The following is a 16792-nucleotide window of genomic DNA, read 5'->3' as shown; positions in this document are numbered from 1 at the left end:
GCGCCATGAGCTGAGGTTGTTGTTACAAGCTGGGAGGGATGGTGCTTCTGGCTGGGGATATCTGACACTTGGTACTAGGTGGGGCTGGGAAGCTGGACCCTCTGCATTGGGCTTTTAAGGGAGATGGTGATCCTGAGTTGTGTGCGTGTTGGGAGCGGTCATCGGGTAGCCACTGGGACCAGCCAGGGTTGTTCATACTTACTCAAACGGGTCGCTGGGGTCAGCTTTCTGCAGTTCTGGAGGGATTGGGATCCGCTTGTAGTACATCTCCCAGTCAAAGGCTCCCCGCATGGCATCCCCTGCCTGTGTCTCGTACCGAAAGTCATCATGGTCAATCACGTCAATCATTGGGCACACAATGGTCTTGCGGTTCCGAGCAATGCGGTCTGAAGAAGCCAAGAGATGCCTATCAGATGAAGCAGGATGGGGGAGCAGCTAAGTGCACCATCCTGTTCTGCAGCTTACTTGTATTTTTAACATCTCTGAACCCTCAGTTTGACAATCCATGCGGGGGAAGAGAGAGTGCAAGCTTTAAGCAAGAGGGACCAGGGTTCTCATCTCAGTCCTTTTACCATCAATGGGGCCCTGAGTCAGCTGCACAAATAATATCTCCAAACCCCAGTGTTCTCCTCTGTGCAATGGGTTAAGAAGAGGCTCTGCCTCATAGATTACGAGGACTGAACACAGTATGTTTGAAAATGCTTAGCATGCATGCCTTATTAGCCTAATGATCAGTACCACTATGGAAAAAGATAGGTTTCCTTCTGGGAAGGCCCTGTTCTAGTCCTGCGAGGCTCCGCATTCCAAGTCCTGAGCTTGACTTACGGCCCAAAGCAGTAGGCACCCCAGCACTTTCCTTCACAGCAGACTACGTGCCCCTAACAGCTCACTGGCACCGTAGGCTGTAATCAGTGAGCAAATGGCCCTCCTTGCAAGAATTCAGCTCAACTTTTTCAATCATTGGAACTATGGATGGGGGAATGAACTGCCCCAGGAAATTTGAGTCCTCAAGACTGGAGGTATGTAAGCAGGGCCTGGTGGACCATCACCCTGCAGGGATGCCAGAGGCTGGGTGATTCCAAAGGCAAATGGAGGTCTTGACCTAGATGGCTTCATGGTCCTTTTCAGGCCTGGGAGAAGCTGATTCTAGAAAATCGAGTCTCTGTCCAACCTACCAACATAATTCCAGCTTTGGTTTGCTTTGCCTTTCTTCTTTGTGCCAAGAAACCCTGACCACAGCCAGCGGGTAACAGTGAGCTACTGGGTCCCCAATCTGCTGTGGGGGACAAGTGGACTGTGCTCAGCGCCTGGCTGCTTTGGACCAGAAGTCAAATTCAAGGCTTGGAAATGGGAGCCTGGTAGGGCCAGGGCAGTCAGCAGCTGCCTGGGGCCCAAGCTTCCTTCATCAAGTGATAGCACATTTTTCTTCCAGGGGAGAAAACAGCATTTTTGCTTTTTTCTAAACTGCAAGGCACGATCCATAGGTGGGGTCATGAAATTGATTGTGCGTGCATTTGTAATGAACCAAAAAACAATACCAAATATCAGGCTGCATTTCAGGTGATAAGGGATACTGTGACAGGTGATACTCTTTCAGGAACATGTTTCAGTTATACTGCATGAGTGTGTATATCTGTGTACTGGATTGAGATGCCCAAGGTATTTCTTACTGGGGCACATGGTTTAAAGAGTTTGAGAAATACTGTTTTTGGCAGTGTACCCCCGAATGTGGATCAGGGGCCATCAGTGCCAGATGCCCCTGGGGGTGTGTTTAAAAAACTCATGTGCCTGCCCCCGACCCAGGCCCATTGAATCAGAATCTCTGGAGGCTGACTTGGATTTGCCGTGTGGACAGATTGCCCAGGGATTCTTAATGAAGCTTAAGAATCTCCTCCAGGGAAAAATCTAGAGTAGGGCCTCCCATCTAATCGTTCATGGCCGTTCAGCGGACTTCAAGTCCAAGAAGGGCTGGGACTGAGGACACAGTGCCCTGCTGGCTGCTGGCTGACTGTGGGAGGCATGAGGTCAAGGTAGCTTTGGAAGGCAGTGTTCTAAGGCACTGTGCCCACCTGGGGACAGAATGCCCAGGCTCAAATCCTGGTTTTCTCACCTCTTAGCAGTATAACCTTGGATAAGACTATCTGATGTCTCTGAGCCTCCGTTTCCTTGCTGACAAAGGGGAGGAAGACAGCACCTATCTCACGGGGCCTCTGTGAGGTCCGAGTGGGATGACAGAGCCACGGTGCTCAGTGCAGCCTCTGGCACATAGTTAGCACTCGGCGATGCTCTCTGTGACCAGGATCACTGAGGGCAGCTCAGAAGCGGGAGAGGAAGGCTGAACATCTCCCTCACTCTGTGCCTCTCGGTTTTCTCGTTTGCAAAAAGTGGATAATAATGCCTGGTCTGCCTGCCTTACCAGGCAACGGTCAAATTCAAATGTCAATGTGGCTGAGAAAGTGAAGGGGTTCTGAGAGCCATGATAATGATAATGATGATGATGATGATGATGATGATGATGATGAAGGAAATGATGATCAACAGTGGCTTTCCATAGGGGAATGAATCCTTCTTAGGCTCAGAAATGTGTGTTCTCCAAAGGAGGCAGAGTGAGCTGTGCACGGAGGTGTTAATGGTTTCACAGACAAAAGCCATGATGCGCTCTGTCAGCTGCTGATATTAGCAGGGACAGACTTTTAAATCTACACTACTGGTTCACATTTCTATTGGAAGAAGCAAAAAACAAAACAACAACAAAAAACCAACAAGGGGATGTTTCTTCCATGTATGTCTGCAGATTATGAAAATTGCCCTCATATATTTCCATAGAAACAGAGTTAAGGGCTATTTAGACTACAAGCTCAGCTTCGAGCCCCACCACTTCATTCTCTTTATGAGTCACTGAATGACCCTACAAATGCGTTGTTCCTTCAGGACTATAAATTAGGCAATTTATGGTGAGGCTTTTTTCTTTTTCTTTTTTTTCTTTCAGTAATAAGAGGCAAATGCAGAATATCTCTTGGCTTAATTAAATAAACAGTTTACCAGAAATTCTGGGTTATATCCTTTCCCCAGCCCAGTGAGATCCTAGACCCTTGGGGTCGGAAGCACAGAATCGAATAAGAAAGTTCCTTGCTGATCTGTGTTACAGATTTGCGGGATTATCTTTCTGTGTGTTTGTGTGGGTTCTGCTTTCTGTCCTCTCCCTTGAATGGTGGCATACCCTAACCAGTGCTTCTCAAAGTATGGTCCCTAGACCAGCAGCACTGGCATCACTGGGAGCTGGGTAGCATGCAACTTGTGAGGCTCCACCCCGGGCCTCCTGGATCAGAAATTGTGGATAGGGGCCAGCATCTGTGTTTTCACAGTCTTTTAAGTGATTCCGATGCACGCTCAAGTTTGCCCTAAACTTCAGTCCTCTTTGCTCCCTAAGCTTTCTATAGTGGAGAGCTTACCCATCCTTTCCTAAGGAGTTCATTTTTCTCTCCAGATGATAACTCTTCCCCAGTCTGCCTCCAGCCCTGGCTGTGTCCTTCACCTGACTCCCAGTCTCAATGGGACAGTTCCTCTTCCGTGTCTGCCTGTCAGAACCAGCACACTGCCCTCGTCAAAACCAAACTCCTCAAGATTCAGGCCTGATTCAGGCATGTTTCACCCAGCCTCCAGTCTTCCCATCTCCCATCTGTCCGTAGGCTGTGGTGGTGGGCTCCTGGATCATGCTGCCCTCTCTACAGCCCTTCCCTGATATCTGCCAGGAACTCTTGTCTAAGAGGAAGTGAATACAGGGAGGCAATGTAGAACTGCGAAGGAGAAGAGACTTTTGAGCCCGACAGATGGTGACTTTGACACTTATGGCCCAAGGGGACAAGCGAGTCATTCAACATCTCAGAACCTTAGCTTCTTTTACTACATAAGGGGTATACTTATGACCTGCATGATTTTGTGAGAATTAGAGATAATGCTTATAACTGCCTGGCTCGCAGTGGCAGCACAGTCTATGGTAACTCTTCTAAGTTGACATGATGATGACCCCCACAGTTTGGCTATTAACAGCAAACAGCATGGGCTTGCTTTGCAATAAAATGAAGTAATCTGAGGAAAGCAGTCACGTCACTAGATGCTGATAAGCTATGTGACTTTGGGTAAGTCAGTTCCCCTCTCTTGAGTCTTAACTTCTCTGTGAAATGAAGGGACAGGACTGGTTGGATTTTAACTTTGAGCACTCCTGAGCTTCTGAATCCCTCATGGCACCTGGCATTGTGCTGGGGGCATCTCGAGCAGGCAAGGGAAGCCTCATGGATGGCTCTCTGCTGCAGGAGGGGGCCACTGGCACAGGCTCATTGCAGTTCGCCTCCCTCCAAGTGGGAAGGGCTTCCTTACCGAGCAAGGGGGGAAGCCAGTTGACATTGGCTTCACAGTGTGAATCCAAGAACGTGATGACATCCCCAGTTGCCACTGAGGCCCCCAGCATTCGGGTCCTTATCAGCCCTTCCCGTTTCTTGGTTCGAAGAATTCGCACGCTGGGGAAAAGAGCCATGTAGTCTTCAAGAGGCTTCTTCAGGTGCTCTATGAGACAGAAGAGGACAGACGGGTGAGAACAGTTGCTTAGTAGTCATCCTATGACTGCTCCCTTACATGTGAACTGCACTTCACAGTTTAGAAACAGCTTTCCTGTACACTGCCTCACCAGACCTTTCAGACAGGGTGAAGAAGGGCAGGGCTCATCACCTGTGTACTACAGATGGAGAAATTAAGGCTTAAAGAGGTCCAGAGATGGTGCCACGACCTGGAACCTTTCTGTCCAAGGGTGTGAGCATTTGTGGTTTATGCCTGACTGGGAACCACTCCCTCATCTTCTGGTAACAATATTTTTCTTTTTCCTTGGGGCACTGCCCCTTCCCTTCTCAGTCCATTAGACTTTGGTGGGGCTGATTCCATTCCATGGGTCCAACATGTGGTATAGGCCTGACCAGTCAGGGCATTCCATTCCCTTGGCCACGGTGATTGTCTCAGGGATGGCCATGTGACCTTAGTTGGTCCAAATAATGGGTCCTGAGAATTTTGGTAGGATCATTGAAAAATGAGGCCCTTTCCTTTTGCTAGTTGGTTGGCCCTAAGTTTGGAGCCACTGGTGACATCTTTGGTGAAATGAGGTGATGAGAGGTGGTAAGCGAATATGATGAGACTGAAGCCAACCTGTAAAAATAGGAGTCAAGACATGGAGAGAGAGAAAGACATTGTCCTGATGACATTTCAGTTCCCTAGACCCACGTGCCTGAAGCAGACAGACTCCTAGATGCTCTTATTACACAAGACAGCAAATTCCTCTCCTTGCTTATCCTAATGTGGGTTGGATTTCTGCCCCAAGCCTGGATAAATTGTTTTAAATAAATATCAAAGACAGTCTATTTCTCCTAAAAGTCTCAGCTTCAGCGTTGGTGTCTCTTGATTTTAATCAGGCTTGGTGTCCTTTATGAAGACTCTAGGACAGCTGCAAAAGAAACCTACAGCATACATCATACTTACTGATGAAGTGTGGAATGCTTTCCTCCTCTGATCAGGAGAAAAGCTGTATGCTTTCACAACATCTATTCAATATTGTACTAGAATTCCCAGCCAGTGTAATTGGTAAGAAAAAGAAAAGGCATAAGGATTAGATATACAGCCAGTGAATTCCTGGGTTTGCTGTGGAAACATGATGGTCTTCTTCTAGCTGTGTTTCCCCAGTCACTGACAAACATACACTACCATCTAGATTTTTGCCACATTCATCTACTTTACTACAATTTACTTAGTTGTTTTAAAAATCAACTAACTTTTACAAATTAAACTTTTTATTAAATTTATTTTAAAGGGAAACTTTAAACACCACAGATGAAAAATTGGTATCATTTTTAATAAAGAGCTAATAATTAAAAATCTCCAACAAATAAAAATTTGTTGTAAGGTTTTAGATTTCTACCAGATACTGCTGCTTCTCCACAACTGTGAGCTTAAGGTCTGCCCTCTCTTTGTCAAGCAGGGAGCTATGGAAAACCCACCAAGGCTCCTCATTTCAGGTGATCAGAAGAATGAAAGAGAATTGAAAAGAGAAGGCTTTCCCTCCACATGATCCAGTGTTACTTTTAATGCAAAGTCTCTGAACCACCTGTAATCATTTTAGGTGTGACTTAAAATCACTTTTGGGCCAGGTACTGTGCCTACAATCCCAGCACTTCAGGAGGCTGAGGTGGGGGGATCGCTTGAACCGGGAATATTGAGGCTGCAGGGAGCCATGATCGAGCCACTGCACTCCAGCCTGGATGACAGAGCGAGAACCTGTCTCAATGAATGAATGAATGAATGAATGAATGAATGAAAGAAAAAAATGGCTTTTACGTTGGTACACTTAGGGAAACACTGCTTCCATCACTGTGATTTTTGTCACCAGGAACTTCATTGAGATGAAGTGTGTTTCGTGTTATGTTGTCTGGCATCTTGTAGGCAGGAGAAATTAGAATACAGAGAAAAGATTATCTACATACATACAACCAGAAGCTAGAAGGCTAAAAAATGCTCCAGGTCTCTTCTTGCTTGTGCACAAAGATTAATATGGCTTCCCTCGCCCTTTCCCACTTCTCTTTGGAACAGTGACTCTGTAGAAAGCAGAAATCAATTTGCCCTAATTGAGGGACTAAATCTTTCCAAAAGAGACTTTCTTGGGCAACAAGACAAGATAGCAAGAGGCATGATCACACTCCAAATATGCTGCTGTTCGGGCAGGAACACTATGTTTGAAAAAAGAAAAAAATCCATAGTCATTGTCTGTGACCACCGCTTCTTCTTGGCTGGGTTCAACTGATAGGTCATTACGATGAGAATGAGATAATCTCCTGTACCACACACCACTACTCCCATCAGAGGAAGAAATATCACCCTGGCCGGCTCTAATCATTGAGGCCCCCACTTGGGCAGAGCCCTATCGCTAAATCACTCCGAACGCAGATGGCCACAGTCATTACAGAGTGACCAATTAAGGCCTTCTGACAGCTTGTGGTAAAGTCAGAGCAATTATTTAGGGGCAATTATGCTCCTTATTAGACAGTGCATTTACACAAAATCAGGACCGTTGCCCTATTTTACCACACTATCTTCCTGGATGAGGATATTACATAAAGTCATACAGTTTTAGATCTGGGAGGGACTTTAAATGAAGATGATGATGATTATGATGACAATTATAGGGAACAATTACAGAGCCCCTGCTCGCATGCAAAACTCCTTATTTCACCTGCATTATCTCTGATACCCACAACACCACCACAAACTGGGTACTATAGAAGGAGATGCTGAGGCTCAGAGTGGAGGACATGAGCCGCTCAAGGAACATAGTTTATAAATGAGGATGCCAAAGTCTAAGACTCACCCTGCTTGATTGTAAAAGAACAGGCTCTTCCTACTGCACCAAACCTCATGTCTGCCTCGCTTTAGTCAGTCCCTTCATTCTACCCAGAGAAGAGCAGGGAGAGTCAGAGAAGTTAAATGTCTTACCTAGAATCAAACAGTGGGTCCTTGACACAGCAGGATTATAACCCAGTTCAGAGCTTTTTCCAGCCTCAGATTTACCCCAGCTTCATAAGCCCTAAGGCAGGGCTGACAACCTGCGTTCACCAAAGTGCCCACACTGATGGGTTTGGAAGGGACACCTAAAGCTCTGTTAAGAAAGATTCTGAGGCTGTATCCTGGCTCAGTATGAAAGTGTCAGGACTGAGAAGAGATGCCTCAGCGTCTGACACAGCATCCCTAATGCCATATACTCATCATCCCTATTTTAGGGGCTGCCCTGATTGTAAACAGCACAGAATTGTTTTTATCCTTATTACCCCTAATTTAATAAAGATTCAGAGCCATCAATAGACACTGAGGCTGATTCTGAAGGTGGGAGCGCCCATCATTGTAAGGCATTACGCAGGTGTTAGATGAGCACTTGTCAGAGAGCTGACAGATGGTTTCTGCGGCACATGCATCTGGTGCCCCACCCATATCCCCTCTCAGCATTTAGTCTCATGCCTGCCTGCCCACCGCCTGCCAGCATCTGCCATTCTTCCCCAGTGGCTGCACAGGTCCATGTGTCAGACCTCGGCCAACAACCCCCCGAGCTCCCTCGCCCCTCAGGTGGGATGACACTGAACACATGCTCCACGCTGGCTCCCAGAATTCCCAGTGGACCATGCGTAGCCGCCCGCAGTGCTGCCTGTCACAGGCACTCTTCCTGGGGGCCCCTCTTTCTGTTCTCACGTATCTACTTTCTTGCTGATATTTCCTGGCATCTCCTCCCAAATAAACTATTTGCACTGTCCCAGGATCTGCTTCAGAAAACCCAAACTCAGATTCCAAGGAGCAGGCATGACTTAGAAGATCTCCGAAGCTGAATGCGTGATTCCATGAAGCTCACAGTGATATCTTCAGCACAGCAACATGCAGTTCTTTGGCGCCCACTTTCTCCAAACAATGGCTAACATGTTTTTAGTACTCACTCAAACCACAGCCCCAGAAGCTTTACACCTGTTTAATCCTTTAATAGTCACAAAAACTCTGTGAAGCTAGTCACTAATTAGTATCCTCATTTTGCTGATGAGGAAACTGAGGGCACAGAGAGGTTAAGTAACTTTTCCAAGCTCCACACAGTTAGTGGCAGGTATCGGATTAAAACCCAGGCGATCTGGCTCCAGAGTGTAGTTTTCTTTGTTAAACTTTCAACATTAAGAATCGCTGCAAACATAGTTTTAAAAAGTAGAACAGAATGATGAACCTCCCATGTACCCATCCTTTAGCTTTATGTCTCTTGTTTCATCTCTGTCCCTGCCCATGGGATGATTTGGAAGCGAATGGAGTCTGTACTTGTAACCACCAAGCTGTAAGAGGAGAAGAGCCCAGGGGATTAATGGAGGAGGATGTAACAACTTCAACTTGTAGAACTCTTGCTCCTCTCCCAAGAACACTCCCAATAAGTTATCTCAGTGTTGGGCAGGCAGTAACTTCTCAGGAAATACTTGATTATCCCACTGGACTCCTCAGAGCCAATGCAAGGAGGATGGGGCAGGCAGGTAACACCACTTCTGATATCACTGGAGAGAAAACGGAGACCTAGGGAAGGGAAAGCCTTGCCCCAACTCTCTCAGCTGGTGAGGTCTGAGTGAGGCCAGAACTCAGGGCCCACGCTTCCCACAGTCCTCTCCCTACATGCTGTCCTGAGTGTGTGCACATGTGTGTGTACACACACACATACACACACACACACACTGTGGTGTGTCTGGGGCCTGTGGCTCTCTTGGTTCCTGTCTTAAAGTGGAGCCTCTTCCTCCTGTCTGGTCCGAAGGGTTCTTAGGACTCTGATGATGGTTTTACCGGGTTGACTGTGGCACAAGGAGAAGTTGTTGTGGCTTGAATCATATCCCCCAAAAGATATATTGAAGTCCTAACCCCTGGTGGTTGTGAATGTGGCTTTATTTGGAAACAGGGTCTTTGCAGATGTAGTTATGTTAAGATGAGGTCATACTGGATTAGGGTGGGCACTCATCCAATGGCTGGTATATTTTTAAGAAGAGAGAAATCCAGACCCAGACACACAGAGAGAATACTGCGTGATGATGGAGGCAGAGACTGGAGTAGTGAGTCTACGAGCCAAGCAATGCCAAGGCTTGCCAGCAATACCAGAAGCTGGGAACAGGCATGAAATCCTCTCGAGGCCTTCAGAGACAGCAGGACACTTTGATTTTGGACGTGTAGGCTCCAGAACTGTGACAGAATGAAATTCTGTTTTAAGCCACCCAGTTTTTGGTTCTCTGTTACAGCAGCCCTAGGAAACTAAGATAGGAACGGTAAGATTCTCACGCACTGGCACTGTGACAGTGACACGGCAGAAATACAGCCTGCTGGCGGCCTCTACTGAGCCTGGTCTGGAGCACTGCACTCCATGGCCTATGCACCGGCCAGGGCTCGCCCCTCTGTAGTCTAGACTGTTTGTAGCCATTCGAGCAGTCTTTAAAAGGAGCAGTACGTTGCATCTTGTTACTCTTCCACTCTCCTGTTTAAATTTAAACCCTTCAATGGCTTCCCCTGGCTCTTGGAAGAAGGGTCATACAGCAAGGCGTGCACAGTCAGTCTCTGTTCCCTCTCCAGCCTCGTCTTGCTCCCTCCCTCAACGATGCTCCCTCCCTTACTATCTTATTTCTGGTGTTCAAAGGCCTCATGATGTCCCCTTCAGCCTCAGGGTGTCTGCCCATGCTGGTCCTTCTGCCTGGATTGGTTGACATCCCAAGGCCTCCACACAATTCCTCCCAGTTAACTCCGGCTCACCCTTCAGATCCCAGTGCAAACTTCAACTCCTTACAAAGCCTTTCTTGATGTACTCAAACCTCAGTAGGTTCCTATGTCAGCCCCTTGCAAAGGCCTGGAACTCATCCTTCAAGGCACTCAGCTCAGATCATCCTGCATATTTGTGGAATTCCTCACTGTCTCTTTCACTCAACCCTAAGCTTATGAGGGCAACTTCTGTGAATGGTCCTCTCACCAGGGTGTCCCTCGTGCCTAGCACCCAAGCCAGAGGCATCTGTGAACCTTCATCTCGTCTGAATTTCACAACCCTTTGAGGGAAGCAGGTCCCAGTTCCACACCTTCACTTCAAGACAAGGTCCAGAAAACAATTCTCGTCCAAGGCTACACAGCTAACAAGTTATGTGCTGAAGACAGGATTCAGATATAGTTTCGTTTGTTCAGGAATCTTCACTACTCTGTGTAATCAGATCAATTCCCAAGTGGAATATTTCAGAGTTTCAATCTCTGATGCCACTGAGCCTTGCAGAAACACCACTGAGGAGCACCAAAAGTAGAGGAGCTCTACTGTGCCATGATCTGGCAGGACGCAGAGCATCTGGGAGAGTACCCCATGGAGTGGCCCAAGAGGGAAGAAGAGGAGGAGCAGCAGAAGGGAAGCAGGGAGGGGCCACCAGCCAGATGAGTCAGCAGCATCACCAGCGTCGGCTCTCTGGCCCCTGGGGTGCTGCTAACCATGCAGAGGCTTGAACTGGCTCTGGGACTTGTAGGTGTTCCGGGTCTTGTCAAGTCTTCGTTCTGCTTGGCTTCTGCTCTTAAAGCACCATAGTTCATCTGTTTCCTGGGATAGATTTATTCACTTGTAAATCTTGGTGTATCACAAGGTACCGGCAATCCATTTGGAGAGAGAGGAGAGTACACGTTAGTAAATAGCATCATCCCTTATCCTGTTTTGATACTCTGGTGTTTCCAACCAAAGGAAATGTTAAGATGAGGTGGGCCCTCACCTTTATCATCATTGTCATGATTTTTGTCAGGTGCTTACCGTGTGCCTAGGTCCTGTGCTGTCTGTCATTTCATTCTTTTTTTTTTTTTTTTTGAGATGAAGTCTCGCTCTGTCGTCCAGGCTGGAGTGCAGTGGTGCCATTTCAGCTCACTGCAGCAGTGCCATCTTAGCTCACTGCAGCCTGCACTTCCTGGGTTCAAGTGATTTTCCTACCTTAGCCTCCCGAGTAGCTGGGATTACAGATCTGCACCACCATGCCCGGCTAATTTTTGTATTTTTTGTAGAGATGGGGTTTCGACATGTTGGCCAGGGTGGTCTGAAATTTCTGATCTCAAGTGATTCACCCATTTCGGCCTCCCAAAGTGCTGGGATTACAGGCATGAGCCACCGTGCCTGGCCTCATTTCATTCTTGTGACAAATCTCCTAGTGACAACTCTCTTGTGACAACTTTTTTAGACAAAGAGAAACTGAGTCTTAGAAAAGTTCTATGTGAATCTGTGTTCAGACAGCTGGTAGGTGACAGCCAGGAATCAGAGCAGGTGTTTCTGATTACAAAGCTGTTATTATTAACCATGCAACTACACCACCTCTCAATGCCCTCAGTCTCTCTATTCTGCCTGGCAAATACCAGTTTCCAACCCTAATCCTCTAGGATGTCCAAGGCTTTCCGTTGCTTGAAAAACTTACAGACAGGTAAATATAAACAGCAGGAAAATTAAAAAGACAGGTTGAGAAGGAAAGCTATGCTTATACCAGGATGGGTTTTGGCAGGTGAAATGCACAGGCATTTAAGCATCATTTACTGTTTGGAAAAGGGAAACAGATCAGCCCTTCAGGAAAGACATACTTTTTCTGGCTCAGAGCCCCAGGAGGAATTTTAGAGAGTGGCAGAGCTAAAAGGAAGCTCAGAGTTCAGCTAGAAAACCTTTGTTTTCCTTTGACATGAGTCTGCTCATAAGACAATTTCAGGCATAATGGACACTTTCGATGAGCAGCTTGGAAAGCTGGCCACTTCTTTTCTTTCCCTTCCCTTCCTCCTCTTCTTTTTGATAACAGCTTTACTGAGATATAATTCACATATTATGCAATTCACCCATTTAAAGCATACGATTCAATATCAACCAGCCATTTCTTGCCCCACTGAAAGCAGAGAGCCGACTGAACCTCAGCGAGAGCATCTCTGCTGAGGAGAATTCAGTCCAGTTTAATCAGGAAAGCATTTACTGAGCTCCTGCTGTGCCACGAGCTATGCTGGGTACATTCCTTTCTGGTGAACTCACACAGTGGTTTTCAAAGTGTGGTTCCAGACCAGATGCATCAGCATTGTTTGGAATTTAGTAGAAATACGCGTTCTTAGGCCTCACCTTAAACCTACAGAAGCAGATGGGTGGGGCCCACTGAGCCGGATTTTAACAAGCCCTCCCCGTGATTCTTAGGCATGCTAAAGGTTTGAGGATCACTGATGTGACATAACGCCGAAGGTGAGTTCAGAAAAACCAACCTAGGCCATCTTGATCATATTAGGAACTCTAAGTGATCAAAATCAGAATCCCATGTTTCCTGCTAGAATAATAGAAAAACTGGAGTTCTTCTTTTTTTTTTTTTTTTTTTGAGACGGAGTCTCTCTCTGTCGCCCAGGCTGGAGTGCAGTGGCGTGATCTCGGCTCACTGCAAGCTCGCCTCCTGGGTTCACACCATTCTCCCGCCTCAGCCTCCCGAGTAGCTGGGACTACAGGCGCCCGCCACCACGCTCGGCTAGTTTTATTTTTGTGTTTTCAGTACAGATGGGGTTTCACCGTGTTAGCCAGGATCTCCTGATCTCGTGATCCGCCCGCCTCAGCCTCCCAAAGTGCTGGGGATTACAGCTGTGAGCCACCGCACCCGGCCAAACCTGAAGTTCTTTAAGGAATCCAAGACTATTCTGCCCCCTAACCCAGCAAACCTGTGAGCGGGAGAGTGCTGGCTTGGGTGCCCTCACATCCCTCCTCCTGTCTCTGAGCACAGCCCTCAGATTCACACTGGTCCCCACCTAGCCTGGCTGCTTTGTTTCCATCCTCTCACCTTCAAGTGAGAAAAGGTCTGACAAATGAACACATCTCCCAATAGCGCTCACAGCAAAGGTTGTCAAACCTCAGCCCTAAGAACCCCCAAGGAAGCTGGTTTCCACACAGATGCTGAGGCAGTCTCACAGATTCTGATTCTATATTTCTGGGAACAGTGGCTTTCAAACCTTTGACTGTGACTCATAGAAAGAAATACATTTTACATCATGACTTGAAACAAATACATACAAAAGTATACACACACATATAACTGAAATACAAGGTGTGATTCACTGGGATACATTTATTTTTTCTATTCTATCCTCTTGTATTCTATTTTTATTAAAATCCTAGACATGATGACCCTGTAAACCGATTTGATGACCTTCCAATGGGTCTACTCCTACTATCTGAAAATCCCTGGCCTAGGGCACAGCCTGGGACCTATAATGTTAAAAGGTGGCCCGCCTGATCCTGAGACAGATGATCCTCTGCCACCGCCCCTGACCCAAGGCTAGTACTCTGCATGACATACCATGGTTACTATTGCTATTGTTATTGGCCTTCTGAGAACGGACAAAAATGTGCCCTGGGTTTTGTACACAGGACTATCATTGCATTGCTTACCTTAATAGATCATTCCAGAATTATTTTCTGTTGACTTGAGATCTCCGAAGTACCAATAGGTGGAGGAAGCGGTTATTCCCAAATAGCCAATTTCCTTCTCCCAAAGACTCCAGAGGGCCTATTTTAGGTGTCTTTCCTACCACCATAAGAGCTGCCAGGAAAAGGTGTGTATTGGAGCTTTTGGTATCTATGGGCCTATTGTCTCAGCAGCTGGAAAACATCAAGGACACGGCAGATCTAAGGGAATTGGATCTAACCCCCTTAGTCAAAGACCAACATAGCTCCAACATCTGGCTGACTCACTCACCCTCTAATTCAGGGGTTTTCTTTTCTTTTCTTTTTAAAAATTTTTATTTTTACCTTGTAGCTCCAGCTTAAAGGAAAATTCAGGGGTTTTCAACCCTCTCCAACTCAAAGCCCCTTTATGAAACAGCTGTTTTGTATGGCACCCTTTAATATTTTAAAATAAAATTAACAAGTAGTATGACCTGCCTAACACCCATTTCCAAAAATTCTAATAATGTCCCACTTGTGATGTAAAGGAGAAATAATAAAATAACATGTGTTTCAACATAAACGCTTAGGCCGACTACAAGAAGACAGAGAAGAAGCCAAATGCTCGTACTTGTAAGTGCCATATATTGGACTGCATATTATTTCACCTAACAGACAGGGCTGGCAACTCGAGTACCCTAAGCAGCACTGCTGTTGATGACATGATTGTCTAAAACAGCAAACAACTGCTGGTGGAGTTTCAACCAAAACGAGAACCATCTGCTCTTGATATACATGCCTTCCTGGACAAGTCAGTGCAGTGGCAAGCCTGGGAGGAGACAGCAAAGAGATGGAGACAATTCCTTTCACTGGAGTTCAGTTTGGAAAGAAAAGTGTATTGCTTGTAAGTGGTTTTGGGTGGTAGCTGACAATAAGTGAAGAAGAGTTTGAGTGGAATGCTAATGGGCGTGTTCCATTAACAAAATACATTTCTCGGGGGAAAATTTAGGAATAAGGAGAGAGGAACCAGTAAGGCTGAGTGTGGTGTGGAAGGAAGGGTGAGAGGGCAGACAGTCCCCAGTGGTGTGGTCTAGGTAGGGGACTTTGGAGAGCAGGAATGTCTAGTGAGATTGCGAGTGGGCTGCTATGGAGTATGTGAGGTAAAACCCCTTCTCTGCCTCTTCCATTGAGTGCTCAGTTAAGTTTAAAGTCCTCCTTGATGATGGTTTGGTGCACGTGGGTTCTTTCAGGGGACTCCAGATTACCACCCAAGATTAAACAGCTCATGTTGGCTTCTCTGGAATTCAAGTCTAAGTCAGTCTCTTTTCACCATCCCTTAACAATCGAGGCCTCCTGGACTGATGGCTTAGATTAACACGTTAAGTTTATTTCTCTGACCTTTTCATGAAAATGAATGGTTGGAATGACCTGCAACCTAAAGAAAGATTGTACACCTTCCCTAAACATTTGCTGTGAAACCACAGGCCCGCCCGTTCTTAGGTGTCATGCTACAAATTAGCCTACTCCTCAGGGTGCAGGTATTTGGCCTGAACATGCCTTTGGTGATTTTAAGAATGAATTATTCTCCTTCTTCAAGCAATCACATCCACCAGCCAGCTCCCAGAAATAGAAAGCACTTCATCACACAAATTAACTCCTCTCTCCTATTTTGCAGAAGATGAGTAATCTATTAAAAAAGAGATGCTATTATCTAAACAGGCAGCTCTGTCTACACTTTTAATTTCAACTAAATGCCTTGCTCCCTTTTCAGCAGTGGGCAGGGCCGTAAATCTGTTTAATAATCAGATGACGAATAAAAACACTCCAGAAACCACCTCTATCAAGTTAATTACAGTCTCCTCTGTTTTCTGAATGTGACTCCCGACCAATCAGCTACAAAAGAGAAGAGAAGACCAGGTCCTTTGGACTTAGCCCACTTTACGTTTTCACCTAGTTGGAGCCCATCCAGGGGAGCAGATTCATGGGCAATTCCAGTTGTGGGCTTCTGGTAGCTGCTCTTAAATTATGTCAGGTTGTCAGGTGTCGGAGAGCAACATGTGTTTCATTTAGGATGCCGGCTTCCATGACTATCGTTTAAGGTGTTATTAAAAAAGAAAAAAAAAATCCTTCCACTTCACCAACAGTGTCGGCCTGTCAGTTTCATATTTGTTAAAGGGCAAAAGTGTTCTCCTGGGGGAAATTTTCCTGCTCAGTGCACAGGAAGAGAAAGCTGAACATATGTCGGAACTTTCCTTACCACCTCCTTCAACCACCACCGCCCCCTCCCCATGCAAAACACCCCAACCCAATCTAACACCAAATATTTTGAAACCTCCCATTCAGGGCCTCTTCCCTCTGCTTCTGCATTGGGATCTTCTGCCACTTACAGAAATGTCCACACCAGAGACTAATCTGATGTGCATGGATCTTCTGGAATCTCATCCCTCACCTCTCATCTCATTCACACTACTGGTGCTACAGCACAGGTCTACTGATGTCATGTGGTGACATTTCAGGCTTCTCAGGATGGCCAGAACCAACCCTTCCAGAATCATCTCTCATCTCACCCCTGCCCCTGGTGCATTCTCTGCAGACACTGCTCCACTAATTTCCTTGCTTTCACTCTTGCAAATCTGTCAGCTCAGAGCATCCTTCTCTGCTTCTCTGTCTCAAGGAATCCTATTCTATTCTTCCCCCAAGGCTCAGCACAAAGTGCTCCTGAAGCATCACCTGCATGTTGTGATTTGGGACTTGTGTCTATCTGCTTGGCACAAGCTTCTTGAGGGCAGGACTCAGAGTGATTGATTTTCC

At 46.4% G+C, this 16792-nt stretch overlaps 1 protein-coding gene across 2 annotated transcripts in view; it reads right to left on the bottom strand.

The window, feature by feature from the left end:
* GALNT10 (polypeptide N-acetylgalactosaminyltransferase 10) overlaps window positions 1-16792 on the bottom strand; it is a 230396-nt gene that overhangs the window by 41066 nt on the left and 172538 nt on the right. For both annotated transcript variants that reach the window (XM_025387915.1, XM_025387916.1), the window contains 2 exons: window positions 4378-4563; window positions 203-386 (listed from right to left, as the gene is read on the bottom strand). In XM_025387915.1, coding sequence (XP_025243700.1) covers window positions 203-386; window positions 4378-4563 — 370 coding nt within the window. The remainder of the gene's footprint in view (window positions 1-202; window positions 387-4377; window positions 4564-16792) is intronic.

The sequence above is a fragment of the Theropithecus gelada genome, chromosome 6 (genome assembly GCF_003255815.1).
Source record: "Theropithecus gelada isolate Dixy chromosome 6, Tgel_1.0, whole genome shotgun sequence".
In the NCBI taxonomy this organism is placed as follows: domain Eukaryota; kingdom Metazoa; phylum Chordata; class Mammalia; order Primates; family Cercopithecidae; genus Theropithecus; species Theropithecus gelada.
The sequence above is the reverse complement of the archived record's forward strand: the minus strand, read 5'-3'. Positions and strand labels throughout refer to the sequence as shown.